The sequence below is a fragment of the Taudactylus pleione genome, unplaced genomic scaffold (assembly GCF_031769625.1).
Source record: "Taudactylus pleione unplaced genomic scaffold, aTauple2 ptg000916l, whole genome shotgun sequence".
NCBI classification, from domain to species: domain Eukaryota; kingdom Metazoa; phylum Chordata; class Amphibia; order Anura; family Myobatrachidae; genus Taudactylus; species Taudactylus pleione.
Window position 1 is genome coordinate 1,763,741 of NW_028285317.1, and position 17,711 is coordinate 1,781,451.

A 17,711-nucleotide genomic window follows, 5' to 3' on the forward strand; every position below is an offset into this window, starting at 1 on the left:
ACACACAGGAGGAGGAGGGAGAGAGACACAGGAGGAGGAGAGAGACAGAGGAGGAGGAGAGAGACACAAGAGGAGGAGAGAGACACAAGAGGAGGAGAGAGAGAGAGACAGGAGGAGGAGAGAGAAAGACACAGGAGGAGGAGAGAGAAAGACACAGGAGGAGGAGAGAGAGAGACACAGGAGGGGGAGAGAGAGAGACACAGGAGGAGAGACACACAGGAGGAGGAGAGAGACACACAGGAGGAGGAGAGAGAGACACACATGAGGAGGAGAGAGAGAGACACACGAGGAGAGAGAGAGACAGGAGGAGGAGAGAGAGAGACACAGGAGGAGGAGAGAGAGACACAGGAGGAGGAGAGAGAGACATAGGAGGAGGAGAGAGAAAGAAACAGGAGGAGGAGAGACACACAGGAGGAGAGAGACACACACAGGAGGAGGAGGGGAGAGAGAGACACAGGAGGAGGAGAGAGAGAGACACAGGAGGAGGAGAGACACACAGGAGGAGGAGAGAGAGACACAGGAGGAGAGAGAGACACACAGGAGGAGGAGAGAGACACAGGAGGAGGAGAGATAGAGAGACACAGGAGGAGGAGGAGAGAGAGAGACACAGGAGGAGGAGGAGAGAGAGAGACACAGGAGGAGAGAGAGAGACACAGGAGGAGGAAAGAGACACAAGAGGAGGAGAGAGAGAGAGACACAAGAGGAGACACAAGAGGAGGAGAGAGACACAAGAGGAGGAGAGAGAGACACAAGAGGAGGAGAGAGAGACATAGGAGGAGGGGAGAGAAAGAAACAGGAGGAGGAGAGACACACAGGAGGAGAGAGACACACACAGGAGGAGGGGAGAGAGAGACACAGGAGGAGGAGAGAGAGAGACACAGGAGGAGGAGAGAGAGAGACACAGGAGGAGGAGAAAGAGAGAGAGCCACAGGAGGAGAGAGAGAGAGAGAGAGAGACACAGGAGGAGGAGAGAGAGAGACACATGAGGAGAGACACAGGAGGATGAGGAGAGAGAGAGCGCACGCACTGGAGAAAACATCTAATTTACATATGAAATTAAAGTCTAATCCTCTGCCACGTATGGTCAAAATGGATGATGCAAACTATTGATACATATTAGAACCCCACTAAATACCACCCATGAACTATGCCTTGGAAAAAGCTTGCTTAGAAAAATATTAAGTTTAGCTGATCAAACAAAAAATATATATATATTTAAAAACTATACACAACCTCTGTTAGAAATCAGACATATGCATTTTAAAAAGGTAAATATAGAATTGCTTTTAAAAAAAGTCATACTATAAAAGAATATACTAATAACACAAAGTACACTTTTAGTGAAAGACTTCGGCAAAACGTATTATTTGAGGCTTTGGTTTATATTTCCACGTTAGGCCAGCCATTTTAAGTTTCAGATAACCATTCCATTGCAAAAAAAACACACAATAAAGATCAGATATTATCTAAGGAACAAACATAAATCAATGAAGCCCTCTGGCTTCCTCCTCTAAATAAGAAAAGAATAATAATCAAAGCAAAATGTCTTACCAAAGTCAGCCAACTTCAGCAACCCTGTATCGCTTATTAGAAGGTTCTGCGGTTTCAGGTCTCGGTGTAATATGTGTCCTTGGTGAATATAAGACAGTCCTCGGAGCAGCTGAAATAAAAACAACTGGGAGAAAGAGAGAGGAAACATCATTTTCAGAATTTCGGATGTTTGAGAAGTGACATAAATATAAACAATACTACTCATACAAAACACTAAACATAATACATATTATCCAAACACTATGATGTCTCTGTATCAGTTTTTGCAAACCAAATATTCTTACAGTCAGTGTAGCAGGGAATGTGGGCAAAGTGTGTGTGGATTGATAGGATTACATTAAGAAGTTAGACAATCAATAGGTCGACACGGTTATAAGGTTGACAGAGTTAAAGGTCGACAGGTAATTGGTCGACACTGATTTAGGTTGACAAGAGTTAAAGGTCGTCAGGGTTACAATATTGACATTCAAATGGTCGACACGTGAATTTTTTTATTTTAGCCTAACCCTAAAAATCATGAAAAACCATGTGTCGACCTTTTTTGTGTTGACCTTTATACCCTATCGAATCGACCCAAGTCACTGTCAATCAAATACCGGTCAACCTTTTAACCCTGTCAACCTTCTGATGAGAACCTATTGACTGTCTTTCTTTTTAGTGTAGACCTACTGTACCATCAAGATTTTGCACGTGCTGCACCCTACCTCTGGAATTCTCTACCTCTCCCCATCAGACTTTACACCCCTTTACAAAACTTCAAACAGGCCCTCAAGACCCACTTCTTCATCAAAGCCATCCAGCTCTCATCCTAGCACTCGGTCCCATGATCCCGGTCTACCCCATCTGTGTCACCCGTCTGTCTGCCCCTCCCCTTTAGAATGTAGGACCCTCTTCCCCCGTGTACTTTTCTTTCCTTTACTTATACTATTATCTATTCCATACTTCTTACAACGGCACCTAAAGTGTTATGACCGCTGTTGCAGCAATGTTTTGTCCTGCATTGTCTTGTACTGTAAGTCACTGTTCTGTTGTTCTGCTCACACCCCTCTGCAGAAATCCCCGTCGGAGAAGAAACACGTTAGGGAAGTTACTATTTTACACTGGACTTTGATATCAGTTGGTTTTGTGTCCTGACCTGCCTTTTGCTGCTCACCGCCTGCCATTAAACTGACCCCTGGACCATTGCCTGCCACTCGCTGCTTGCCGTTTACGGACCCCTGGGTCAGCGTCATGTTACCGCTTGCTGCACATCACCCATATCAGATTACATGCACATTTGGGTGAGCGCAACAGCGCTTCCGAACCTGACATCAGGGACACAGACCGCTGTATCGGTACCTGAATGTGGTATCTACCTTCTTTAACTCATTCTCCTGCTATTATACAGAGCAATAGAATATACACTGCCTATATGCACTGTGGAAATTATCTATTAACAGGGGATCCTGTGAGCTGGCACCTATAATCGGTGTATATATGTTTAATATACCGACGGACAATCTACTAAATTTTAAAGATAATATTGGCAAAATCGTGGCATTTTATTTGTGCACCTTGTGCTGTATGAAGACAATTTTTCTTCAATTTGTCACCCCCATCACAGAGGACATATCTTTTAATATTACAGGGGTCTATAAATTGGTGCACATAAGAGACATTAATACCGGACACATATATTTTTATTTACAAAGTAAAGTTTGTAATAGCCGGACCCGGCTACTTGATTGATGTTTTGTCTCTTACAAGATCGCATACACCTATGGACTTGTCAACATACAGTCTGTGCTGCTACTGCCATACAACTAGGATTTGTGCTACAATATAAGAGACACTTTGTAACATTTTTTTTCTTTTTAATAAGTAGCAACTAGCTGATACATTGTTGCATCTATAATTGTTTGTTACCTCTGTGTTGAAGGTTTCTTATTTTATGAGAATAAAAAATTTGTGTGTTCATTTGTAAAAAATGTTTTTCTTGTGGCGCATTAATAACGGATTCATACACCTTTAGCGCAGTTATATCTATTCTATTTTCAACTGCTTATGTACAGTACTTTGTTAGGCGCTGCGAAGCCCTTGTGGAGCTGTATAAATAAAGGATAATAATACATTACTTCTTTGGAATCTAACGTGTGAGAGAGTGGATGGAACATAAAGAATTGTTGACCAAAAAACAAATACTTTCAATTAAAATAGAAATCTTAAAATACAGTAGATGTTAAAGTCCATACTTATCACCCTTTTCTCTCTGATGTTTTAGCATTAATAATGTAACAATCTATGCTGAAAAGCTCACTGGCATTGAAAGGTTTCAAGCATAACAGGAAATATTAAGTCATTTATTCAATTCCTTTTGCATTGTAGTAAGCACTAATTTTACAGGCACTTAAATTGCAGGAAACATATTTTGTTCTTAAAGGGGAAAACAAACCCTCACACACCCACTCACAGCTAATAGAACAGAGAACACAGAAAAAGGGACAAGTTCACTTCCATACAGGAACCACAGAACTGCTGATACAAGAAATACTATGATTTATACTCTACTGGTGCCGGGATCCCAACCTGTCGGGATTTCGGCACCAGTATTTGGACCGTCGGCATCCCGCATGCCGGGATGCCGACTACATCCCCTCTTAAACATCCCTCCCGACAGATGTACATAAGCGCTGAGAGCCGGGGACTCAGTTATCCTGCATATTGGAAATTTAGGATCCACCTACCGTTCACTGCTGCTGCAACACTGGCTCTCCTTAGCCCCTTCGCAAGACCTATTAATTGCCATGTACACTATTTGGCAATGAATAGGTCTTGCGAAGGGGCTAAGGAGAGTCTAAGCGCATCAGAAGCATTGGGCCATTCAAATAGGAATTCACAGCTTTCTTGTTTAATAGCTACTTTCCTTTTGTTTTATTTATTAATAGGTTTTGAACGAGGTGCAGTTATTATCTCAGCTGTCGGTTTGTCGGCGCTCAGATTTGCGAACGGTCGTTCAGAAAAAGGGGTCGGCTATTTAAATTGAGCGCTTGCTCTTTGCGGTCTGTTGACGCCTCTATGTCTGAGCGAGTGAACGAAACATGCGCTCGCTGTTTTGTAAAGATGCCCCCTGGCCGCTGGCATCCTACGTCATCTCCGCTATTTATTTGATTAATTGAGTACATCGAAAGGCGTCTGAACTGCTCGCAGTGCTTGTGGTTGGATTTTCCTACCGCAATCATGCGAACAGTTCAGGCTAAGAAACAACCAAGTGACGTGGCCGATGATGCTGCTTTGTTACTTATGCACACCCTTAAAACGCCCGTTTTGACCTTTTGGCACGCCTGCGTTCGGATCTCTACTCCCCGTTTTCAAGCACCTTCCCCTGTTACCACCCACAAACGCCTCATTCTGTCACTCAAATTAGCAGGCATTCGCTATTTTGCGAGCACACAATTTCCAACCGCAATGACTGGTTCGTGCATGCATATTACAATGCATACGCATGCGCAGTTGTGCGAACATCGCTCGGAACGAACGAGCGGCCGCTTACGAGCGGCTCTGAATCAGGCCCAGAGAGAGATCTCTCTCTCAACTGATCATCTTGGTGACACCATGCTGCACTGCAGGGGGGACAGATTTAAAATGTGCAGAGAGATTTACACCCCTTGCATTGCTACATGGTTTGTCCAGGTACACAGTTAAGTGCTATCTCTCTCTCTATTCCCAACTCTGAATCAGGCCCTGTGTCACTAAACTCACTCCTTTGGATACTGATAAAGGCATCACACCGGCAGCACAGTCCAGTGTTGATAAAATGACTAGTAATAGGTTATTTGGGAGGGTTGGAAAAGACTTTGGGACTTATTTATTTATACCTTCGTATGGGGGAACCGAATCAGTTTTGGAAATCTATAAAACATATACAGACACCTCAAGATTCACAAACGAAGCAGCTAAGAGGTGTATAGAATAAACATACGGCCTGATTCATTACAGAACGCAACTGCAACAGCGTACGCAGATCGGCCTATGGTGCGTACTGCGCATGTATCGCAGTGCGCGTGCGTGAGGTGGCATTGCGATCGCACTGTGATCACCCACACAGATACAAAGCCTTTGCAGATCAATGGACGGGGCATCAGCGTTTGGGGGGTGGTGATGGGATAGTGGTTGGAGAAATGCAGGCGTACATGTCCGTTTGAATGCCGTTAACTGGGCGTGCATAAATTAGCCACTGCGACGGCATACACAGCTTGTGTACTCGCTGCGTGCGACGAGGTTAGCAATTTCTGAGCAAGGTCAGACCTGTTGTAATTGTGTGTGACGGGCCGATGTTACTCGATGTTCCCGATGTCTACGCAGAACTGCAAGGTATTACGGATGTGAGATAGCGGTAGTGGCGTCTCTATGTTGGCTGTGTGACGGCTTTGTGATTGCATTCATTCGCATATTTTCGCAGCAGACCTGCGTTTGTAATCGCAGCCACAATAGCGATCAGTAATGAATCAGGCCCATAGTCCATGCACATCCTAAACAGAACGTAATATGCTTAAATCACCAACAGAGACAGTGCAGCAGACCGTGGGGCCTATTTATCACTGGTGGTGATTTGGCCCCATAAACGAGAGATCACTAGTGCCGAATTACCGGCAGGGCGGCCCCCACAATTAGCTAGACCTGGTTAGACTAAGGGAAACCCAGTGAGGTGTGGATTACTGCCATGCAGTGGTAACCCTGATGCCGCTGCACATAAAAAGGGGCGTGTGCATAGTCTGGGGTCCCTCCCCCTCGCTCACGGCTTGACATTTTATTAATACCTTTCATTATTATAAATCCCTTGTAAGGATTATAACTGTAAAAATTCTCAACAATTCTAATGTACTATGCTTTACAAATACGCCAACCCCCAATGCTGTGACAGATTATATGCTATTGTATGAAATTTAGGCCTAGCTCAATGTTTTGACTGGTGTTACCATTAAGTATTTATGTTTTTAACAGTAGGGTAACTTCCCTAAAACCTATTACATAATATTCCTGTCCTCCCCAATGATTATGTATTATTTCTGTAGAAAATTCCAGTTTGTTTTTGCTACAGCCTATGTCTGACACTTGTAGACTTATGGGGCATACACAAGGAGCGATCGGACAGCGATAACAATATCGCTGTCTGATCGTCCTGCATTCTCCCTGGTGTGCTGGATGATCGATATCGATCATCCAGCACACCACCGACGATTATATCGACCCACAAACAACGATATGGAGCATGGTTGATCTGCATGCACGGCCGATGGACAATATTGCTATCGTCCATATGTGGCTGCGCATCGCTGGTCGATGGTGAGTTGGTAGGGACGAAAAATGAACGATTTGAACGATAACGATATCGTTATCGTTCAAATTGCTCATTTATATCGCTAAGTGTGTACGCACCATTATATAAACCGCTTTTCCTTCTGTCTGAGTGGAGCTCACCACCGTCACCAAAATCTTTTCAAGCTATTAGGGGTATTCAATATGGAGCGAAAACTTCATTTTTGCGATGTTTTCGCAAAAATAACGTCATTATCGCAGGTTTTAGTTTCACACTGTATTCAATTTCAAAGACTTTTCGCAGGTTCGAAAAGTCTTTGAAAAAAAACGGGGATAACTTTTCACCACTGAATAGGTGGCGAAAAAAAGTGCAGAATTGGGGCTTAGGGGTGCAGGCTTAAAAAAAAAATAGCCTGCACCCCTGGGAATGACATTTTAAAAATAACTGTGTCAAAAAAAGTTTAAAAAAAAAATAGGGACACCCCAAAATATTAATTTAAAAATTGGGGTGAAAAAAAAAAATTGGGAAAAAAGTGTTAAAAAATAGGGAAATAGGTTCAGGGCTATTCTGCAAGTATGCGGCAGGTGTTTTCTAGAATAGATTATTAGCGGAAGGTGCATAGTTGCAGAATTTTTTAAAACTTACTTTAGGGACATAAAAATATGCTAGTACCCATTTTCATGTACCCCAAATTTGATGGGACCACTTAAAAAAATGAAAAAAATAACCTAAGTGCTCTTCTGCATCACTTCTTCAATGTCGGGAAAAAACACCTGCTGCGGCTATTTAAATCCCCGACTTTCATTTGCAGGCTAAAACGGGGGTACCCATAGTGATCCCCCATGTTTTTACAACTTTAGGGGGTCCTACAATTTATTCCAGGAAAAATTCGTCTTTTTACGCAGATCCCACTTCGCACCTTCCCGTTTTCATAGGTTTCATATTGAATACGGGGATAAAGCGGGCGCGCGCCCGATACATTATCCCAGGAAAATCTCCGATATGGAGCGAAAAGTCCAGCACGGACTTTTCGTTCCCATATTGAATACCCCTCTATAACTCAAGTGAATTATCACTTTTAGTACTAAGTAAGTACTTATGCAGTATACTTGCTTTTCCTTTTCTAGAACTAATATATCTTGGCGATGGAATATAAGTGTGTATTAATTAACTACATACAAGTTTGTCATACAAATTCAAAGTGCATATGGGGTGTACTGATTGGTATTACAGGGGCATGAGGGGTGGTTTTAAGGGCATTAAAGGGGCATGTAATGTGGTGTGATAACATATGGGGAAGTCTGAGGGCCATTTAAGGGACATGTGGGGTGATCTGATGGCATGTAGGAGGATGAATGGGAAAGTTTAAATATTATATATGATACAGTATAAATATGAACATTAGCTATTGGGGGCCAAGCTTAGTTTGGTATATTCGGACAAGACCGCAGTCCTCATTGAGCACTGAGGTCTGTATTATACCTGCTTTAGACAATTATTAAATTACCCTGAGCCTTAAAAAATTACTTAAGCCTTCTGCCAAGTTTTAGGCTTGATAAATATTCTCCTACAAATTGTAATATGGCTCAGACACTCCATGAGAAAGATAAGCCTCTCAGCACTGCTAGCATAGTTAATAGTAAGCAGTATATGGAAGCTAGGGAAGCCCTGCCACAGAATTACTATTATGTATCATCTATTATTTACTTTAAACAAACACAGAAAAAGGAAAATAGATTTATGATGCTTTTAAATCAACTTGTACCAGAGAGCAGCTGACCTCGAGGAAGAAACTGGGCTTTGACTATCTCTTACCATCCAGTGCAGAGTTTATTCACACGGGAGTGTGTGGCTAATGGTGCATCTTACGTGCCTATGTGCATTTGGAAAGAGATTATTATTGACTGTAGCCTGACAGTGTCTGCCGTTGTTTCAATTATATTTCGTTAGCACAAGCCCTGGTGATTTGGCACAATAAAGCAGGTCTCACATAGGGCCTGATTTAGAGCTGTTTAGAGCCGATGGTATGCATATAACTCCCAAGTTAGAAAATCTGCACATGGACATACCTCCTTCTGCTCGCTTGCAGTGACCGGTTCCGATTGACAGGCGTCAGGCAGCATCCCAGATAATGTGGGTGCAGCACGCCAAAGTTTCTGGGCCTGCTAAGACCAGTGGCTGCATCCTTGTATGTACAGTAGCTTCACTGGCCTCAGCTGCGAGAAATCACCGGCCATCCTGAGTAACCCGATGGTTGCTCTGACCACCGATGGTCACACACAGTGATCCGATGTTGCATCCTCGGACGCAGCTTCGGATCACAAAAGCCGGCAGTAGGAGTCTATTGACACAAGATGCCTTCTGCTGCATTAGCATATTATCGCACAGCTCCTCTGCAATACTTACACCTCTGCATTAGGCCCACAGACTGTATCTATACCTGCAAAGGGGTGTTCTTCATAATAGACTAAAATAGTGCTGGGTGCAATCACAAATGCCTGTGGGGATGTAGTTATTATGCCGGCTGCCGAAATCCCGGTGCCAAAATCCTGAACCGCGGTGAGAAGACCAGCACTGGTTGTAAGTATAGCAGTTGCTGTTAGCCGCTGGGGCGGTTAGGTTTAGGCACCCCGGTGGGGGGGGGGGGTTTGGGTTAGGCTGCTTGAGGGGGATGTTATCGTTAGGCTGCAGACAGGAGGGGTTAGGGTTAGGCGCCACCAAGAGGGTTAGGGTTAGGGACTAAGGGGGGACAATTAGGTTTAGGCACTAAGGGGGGAGAGTTAGGTACTAAACGGGGGGGGTTAGGATGCAGTGTAGGGAGGGTTAGGATGCAGCAAAGTTATGGTCAGACCTGCCACAAGGGCAAGATGGCCGCTTGATGTGTGTCGTCGCACGCAGATAAGAAAGGCAGCAGTGGGCGTCCTAATGCTTGGGTGATCTTTGGAACCATTAGCATATTTTAACGGCAGAGCTGCGTTTAAAATCGCAGCTGCGATCACATTAGCGTCCATCTCTGAATCAGGTCCAAAGTGCTGGGGAATGCAAAGCTTGAGAGGCCAAGCAGTATTCTGTACCTGCCTACCAGCCTGCAGCCAGACAGTGAATGGCTGTTAGCATGCTGATTGGTGGATGGCCGGAGCGATCCACCATTCAGAGTGCTGACAGCTATTCGCTATATGGAATCATGTGGAGAGACGGCACGGCATCGCAGAAGGGGTAATGGGAGGTTAGGGCCTGTAGTGCAATGCTTTGCCCAGAGCCTACAGTGCTATTAAGACGGCCCTGCTTCCTCCACTGTAAGAATCTGGTTACTTGCTTTATTACACAGTCTGTAATATGGCAATTAGGAACTGATTGGTTTGGACTTTAACTCTCTCCAAGGCTTAGTACATATCTCGCCATATGTTACAATTGTAAGGCATTCTATACTTACAAGAATATTCTATGTTCCAATTATACAATGTAATGAATCTTGCTTTTCTACAGACATATGGGGGAGATGTATCAAACCTTCTAAAGAGGATAGATTGAGAAGTTGCCTACAGCAACCAATCAGCTTCTACCTATCATTTTTATAGAATGTACTTGACAAATGATAGCTAGAAGCTGATTGGTTTCTAAGGGCAACTACTCCACATGTCATTATTAGAGGGATTGATACATCTCCCCCAGGATACTAACACACACTCTCAAAACATCTGTTTGGAAGCCACAAAATAAAGGATCAGGCCAAGTGCGATACAGAGTTGCTCTAAACACGGGAAATTGTGGTATTTGTGAGTGAGATAATTTCCCTAGTGTGCTGCAGCTGGGCCCAGGCATCCTACACATGGAGTTACACCATATGTTTACATTGTGCTTCAGTTCTGTTGATTACTCCCCTCACCTTCCCCTCTTAGCCAATATTATTTTCTGTAAAGCTGAAATCACATTAATCTCTCAAAATAATGACTTCTGGAAAAAAAAATAAAAAAAAAAAAATATATATATATATATATATATATATATATAAACTTAGGAGCAAGCACATGTTTTCTATTGATCCTATGACATAGAATACCATCCATCGCATATAAGCTGGCATTATGACGTTCTATTCATCTGCAGAGGTGATTCACTTTCACACATTCTGTAATTTGTTACACTGTGATACACAGATATTTGGATGCTATGTGACAGCGGTTTAGACCAGGTTAATGATAATATACACTCAGAGAAGTGGTTACGGCACATTAAATGGTTCATTCAGTCTACATTTATTGGTCCCTAAAGGTTTCCACATAGCGATTGTAATGACAGACAAATCGGTCAGCATTCTGGACACGCAGAGATGGCCATATTGTATTAAGTGTCAACAACCGCCGCGGTAGGCTGCGTGGATGCATTGGATGTCATGTCGGACTGCCAAACCAAGGCCACCGCTCTGGGTATTCTCAGCACAGGGCCCCGGCCCAGTGCATGCTCAGTATAGCAGAGGCTGGTCCCAGGAAGGTGGACTGGCAGTGCAGAGGGGCTGTATTCTGCCCTTGACTACATCAATCCAGATCTTCATGCTCCAAGTCAAATAACATGATCACAGTCCAAAACATTAATGGTCAAATCAGAAAACGGTACTTGTTAATTATACAGATGACACCTCAAACAGACTCCACCCACCTGCTCTTCTGTTCTTTATGTAAATACAGTATATACTTGCAATATGTAGTCTGAGCGGTATAGTCTGAATGTGCATTATATTATTGTTGTGTTGTGATGTAAATGAGAGCGGATCAAGATTTAAGATATATCCTTAGAGCTATAACGATCAGTCCCCTCTTCATGTGTTTATTAATAACAGATGCATCCTTCATGTCTCACTCATGGGAGTAATTTTACTGAATGGCAGCTTTTCTGTGTGTTAAACCGAAAATTTAAAAAAGCCAATGATATAAAAAAAGATATTAGCATTTTGGCAGGTAGGCATTCGGGTAAAGACATCCCGTACTGCTTTGGCCACTATAATTGCTTCCACCAAGGACCCCAATGCTCAGAACATGGCTCCTAAGCCTTGATACACAAAAGGCACTCGATCAGACTCTCAGTCCCCGTTTGTTTGAGGTTTTAAAATCGCAGAGAATTTGCCCCAGACTTTATTAAACGGCCTCATTTCTTTTATCTTTCCTCCTCTACATCATTGATTAATGGTCTGCATGGCACACCCATGGAGTTGGGACAGGGCCCTCGGCACGTACGCCCTCTCTCCCCTCTCCTTATTAATCTTGCCATAGACCATCTCCTTTGTATTCTGCAACAATGGTCTAGTTTTCGGGTTTGGGGGGGGGGGGGTTCGTTTGGGTGTGCGTAATGTTAAACTTACGGTTTATGTGGGTGACATCCTTTGTACATGAAGGACCCCCAGCACACACTACATCTGATTAGGTATAAGTTTAGGCAGTGTGGTGACATGTCTGGTTTGAAAATGAATGATGACAAGTCAAGGGCGATGTTTCTTCATCCCACTATCACCACTCCTTCCTGGGGCTCATCCGATCCAGTCTCCTGGACCCCCTCACATTTAGAATATTTGGGAATTCGGATGATTTGACTCATTACTGAGGAGCTCAGGAGTCAGGAACATTTGACCCTCTCGTATCTTGGTAAGGCCGCCCTAATTAAGATGATGACCTTTCCCCTTCGCCTTTATATGCTGCAGGCATTACCCATTCTCCTTACCACAAAGGATATTCAACTAATTAATAAGATGTTTCAGTCATTTCTAATGTAGGGTGGTAGGGCTCGTATTAGCCTTAGGAAACTAGATCAACCTAAAACTAACTTGGGAATAAATGTTCCTAATATTCTGGTCTTGAACCATTCTTCCCTAATGCGGTACTTGATTGATTGGTTACACGATCAAAAAGTTAATGTTAATACACCCCTTGAATCACAGTTCCTACCCACAATGGCCCTAAAATACTTTCTTCATATTCATGATCAGGAAGTTCCGCCAGGCGTTCGTGACAATCCTTTACTAAGGACAACTAGACATCTCTGGCACATTTGCGCTACAAATTGTGCCATCTTCCGCTTTTGCGTAATCTAGACTTCCACGAGGGAGCGTCTGCCTATCCTTACGGTGTGGAGGGTGGTCGTTTAAGTCAGCTGCTCAATTTTAGTGCGAGCCGACCTCTGACGTTCCTCAAGACCACTGCGAAATGAGACCCTGCGGGCTTGTCCCCTAGCTTACTTTCAGGCACAACATTACATGGTGGTGCAGGTATCCTCAGCTGCGGATTGGCAAAATCCGTTAGACCAACGTCCTTCTGGATTAATACACTCATATAAGGCCATATCTACCTATTATAAATTCCTAAGTGAGGATTTAAGCTGGCCACACACTAGACCAACTTACATCCAACCATCCAACTAGTTGATTGGTTGGAATGAAAATCTGGTAAGGTATGAAAGCAAATGACAATCAGCAATTTGCTCTCAAACGCCGGATAATGGACAAAAACTGTTGTTTGGTCAAATTGTTTAGATCAAACATTTGACAAACTTGTCCAACGGCCATTTTCATCTGTTTTCTGGCATTTAGGAGCAAATTGCTGATCATCAGTTACTCCCATACATTACCAGATTTTCATTCCAACCAATCAACTAGTTGGATGATTGGATGAAAGTTAGTCTAGTGTGTGGCCAGCTTAAGATCATGAATTGGTTAGTCAAGGGATGCGCCAATGGCTGACACAATACCCTACTCTTTCTATTAATTATTTAGTACGAGGGCTGCTGAGATCGCGCACACTGGTGACTGCTAGTACATATAATGAGCTTTTATTAAATGTGTATCATAGGACATCTTTTCTCCCCTCACAGATATAGACTGGGTTTATCGGATTCTCATACCTGCAGTCGATGTGCCAGGGAAGAGGCCGACCTTTATCATTGTCTTTGGGAGTGTCCAGTGGTCGAAGGCTTCTAGAGGTGACTAAGGCAGGAGGTTGAGATACACTTGGTTAACTCTGTGCCTTTTACTCCTGAGTGGGCTGCTTTGGGCACTTTTTCCAAGGGGACAGAGACTTACCCCGGGCAGTAGGAAATTATTACTTGCTATAAGTGCTGCAGCGAAAAAAACCATCTTACAAGAGTGGATACACCCAACCCCTGTTATTTTCCAACAATATAGGGAGAAACTAAATTTCATTTTTCGAATGGACTGGGTGGAAACAATGTTTGATAAAGAAGGCCACTTCCTTTTTTGATGCATGGGAAAGCTTTATAGCAACCTTGCCAACCTCAACACAATCCCAGATCCACCATAGCATCCACCATAGCATAAAACTCAAATTATTTTGGAGGATCCTTCCATCACACTGCCCTACGGGTGAGCACCAGACACCCCTCTGTACTTTTGTTTTTCACTGTATCTCTCACTTATATTCATATCTAAACACTATGGGCCAAATGTAATAGGGTGTCAGTTTTAGTAACAGTACAAACTCGCACTTTCTCGCACTTTTAAAAAGTGCGAGTTTGTACTGAAACTCGCAAATTCAATAGACTGCAAACTTTTCAGCTCGAGGCTACTGCATTTGCGAGTTTAGGTGAGTTTAGGACTATGTAAACTGACACCTTTTAATGCGAGTAGCATTAAAAGGTGCAAGTTTTAGAGAAGCCATCACAGATCAGTGAGATCCGTGATGGCTTCTGTGTGTGTTTTTATAAAAAAAAACGTGCACCCCCTCCCCAAAAGCATAACCAGCCCCGGGCTTTATAAAGCCTGTTCTGGGTCTAAAAATACAAGGGCCAAAATGCGTAGGGGGCCCCTGTATATTAAGAACCAGCACAGGGCTTTGTTGAGCTGGTCCTGGTTCTGGAAAATCAGGGGACAAAACGAGTAGGGGTCCCCTGAAAATTCCAGAACCAGCACCGAACTCTTTCTAGCGGGGGGATAATGCCACAGCCAGGGAAAACCTTTCACCGGTTTCCCCGGCCAAAGCATTATCCCTGACCGCTAGTCAGTCCAGGCCGGGGATCCCTGGGGAGTTGGGTACCCCTCTCCAGGGCACCCCAGGCCTAGACTGATAGCTCGGGGCTATCCCCGGCACCCTATGGCCGTGGGTGCCGGGTTGATAGTGTTAGTGTAAAAAGTATGTGTGAGTGTGCATGTATGTTTAATTAAAATTTTACCCTCACTGTGTATGTTTGTTTATTTACGTATTTCTTTAGTTGTGGAACTACAAGTGCCAGCGGGCCCGTAATGCCCTGCATGCTGGTATTTGTGGTTCTCCAAATACCAGCATTCAGGGGAGGCTTGCTGGTACTTGTGGTTCTACAACTAAAGACAATATGGAAACTTCATTTTTACACTTTACACTAACACTATCAACCCGGCACCTACGGCCATAGGGTGCCGGGGATAGCCCCGCGCTATCAGTCTAGGCCAGGGGTGTCCTGGAGAGGGGAACCCCTTTATTGGGGAGGTACCCAACTACCCAGGGATCCCTGGCCAGGACTGACTAGCGGTCAGGGATAATGCTTTGGCCGGGGAAACCGGTGAAAGGTTTTCCCTGGCTGTGGCATTATCCCCCCGCTAGAAAGAGTTCGGTGCTGGTTCTAGAATTTTTAGGGGACCCCTACTCGTTTTGTCCCCTGATTTTCCAGAACCAGGACCAGCTCAACAAATCCCTGTGCTGGTTCTTAATATACAGGGGCCCCCTATGCATTTTGTCCCCTGTATTTTTAGAATCAGAACAGGCTTTATAAAGCCCGGGGCTGGTTATGCTTTTGAGGAGGGGGTGCACGTCATTTTTTTTTATTTAAAAACATTTTACATAAGTACACACAGAAACATGTACATATCTCATGGATATGTGCATGTTTCTGTGTTAAACTGACCTGCTCAGGATGTACTCGCTAGCCTGAAGCAGGTCTATTATTTGGGGACTTTTGGTACTCTTTTTTTTGCGAATCTGAAACAGACACTCTATTACATTGGGCGAGATGATTGTTTTCAATGTGAAAACATCTGGATGAAACTTTGAGAATGGGGAGTTTTAGTAACTCTGAAAAAATATGAGATATGGTAAGAACTTACCCTTGTTATCTCTATTTCTACGAAGTCCATAGGGTTCCACAGGATACCTTGGGGTATAGGTGTGACGTCAGTCGCAGGGCACCAAAGAGTTAAGCTTTCAGCCTCCCAGGATGCACTAGGTCCCCCTCCTATACCCCGCCCCCGGGACAAGGCACCTCAGTTAGTTACCAAGCCATAGGCCGGAGGAGAAGGAAGAGAGAGAACAAAGATCTGGACACATACAAGAATCACATTCTCACCAGAGGGAGACGGAAAACCGGTGACCAGAGCAAAGCCCATCTGCAGCACAGGTGCGACAGGGCGGGAGTCCTGTGGAACCCTATGGACTTCGTAGAAATAGAGATAACAAGGGTAAGTTCTTACCATATCTCATATTTTCTACTTCAGAGTCCATAGGGTATCCACAGGATACCTTGGGGATGTCCCAAAGCAGTATCCTTTAAGGGTGGGGACGCTCCTGTGCAGAAAGGAGAATCCGCCGCCCGAAGGAAGCATCCTGAGAGGCGAAGGTGTCAAACCTGTAATACCTCACGAAGGTATGGACAGAAGACCACGTAGCAGCCTTGCAGATCTGAACTGCCGAGGCACCACGTCGAGCTGCCCACGAAGGACCCACAGACCTAGTGGAATGAGCCTTCAGAGAAGGAGGGACCGGTAGGCCTTCATGAAGATAAGCTTCAGAAATAGCCATACGGATCCAGGCTGCCAAAGTTTGCTTTGAAGCAGGCCAACCCTTTTTACGGAAGCCATAGAGGACAAACAAAGCGTCCGACTTCCTAAACGAAGAAGTGCGGTCAACATAAGTCCTTAAGGCCCGCACAACATCCAAAGAGGCCTCACCCACGGAAAGACCCGGTGAGTTAAAGGCCGGAACAACTATTTCCTCGTTAACATGAAACTGGGAAACAACTTTGGGAAGAAACTCGGGCCGAGTGCGGAGCACTGCCCTGTTCCCATGAAAAACCAAGAAAGGGGGTCTACAAGAAAGAGCCCCTAACTCAGAAACACGTCTGGCCGAAGCAATGGCCAGAAGGAAAACAGTCTTAGCTGTTAGCCATTTAATATCCACTGAGCCCAGTGGTTCAAACGGCGGTCCTTGGAGAGCCCTCAGGACCACAGCCAAATCCCAAGGCGCCACAGGTGGAACAGGGGCGGCTGAATACGGAGAACACCTTGCATAAAGGTGCGCACATCCGGGATTGTAGCAATCCTACGGTGAAACCAGACAGATAGGGCCGAAACCTGTACCTTCAAAGAAGCAAGGCGAAGCCCATAATCTAGTCCCGCTTGCAGGAAGGCGAGAATCCGAGACAGACGAAACTCCCGCGGTGCATAACCTCTCGGTCGACACCACTGGAAGAACGTATGCCACACGCGATGGTATATCCTCGCGGAAGACGGTTTCCGAGCTCGTAACATGGTACGCACCACAGAGCTGGAAAACCCCCGGGACCTCAGCATGGCCGTCTCAACAGCCACGCCGTCAAAGACAGCCGAGTCAGGTCCGGGTGAAGACAAGGACCCTGAGACAGAAGGTCCGGTCGTAGCGGCAACCGCAGAGGACTGTCCACGGACAGACCCTGAAGGTCTGAGAACCAGTGCTGTCTGGGCCACGCGGGAGCTATCAACAGGAGCGTCCCTCCTTCCTGTTTGAATTTCCGGATTACCCGTGGAAGAAGGGAGACCGGAGGGAACAGGTATGCGAACCTGAACGTCCACCGGACGGACAGAGCATCCACCAGAGACGCCCCTTCGTCTCTTGTGCGAGATCCGTACACCGGCAAC

General features: G+C 44.7%; 1 protein-coding gene across 4 annotated transcripts in view; it reads right to left on the bottom strand.

The window, feature by feature from the left end:
• CDK14 (cyclin dependent kinase 14) overlaps nucleotides 1-17,711 on the bottom strand; it is a 691,508-nt gene that overhangs the window by 397,054 nt on the left and 276,743 nt on the right. For all 4 annotated transcript variants that reach the window (XM_088459604.1, XM_088459603.1, XM_088459605.1 and 1 more), the window contains one exon: nucleotides 1,552-1,675. In XM_088459604.1, the coding sequence (XP_088315730.1) occupies nucleotides 1,552-1,675 (124 nt within the window). The remainder of the gene's footprint in view (nucleotides 1-1,551; nucleotides 1,676-17,711) is intronic.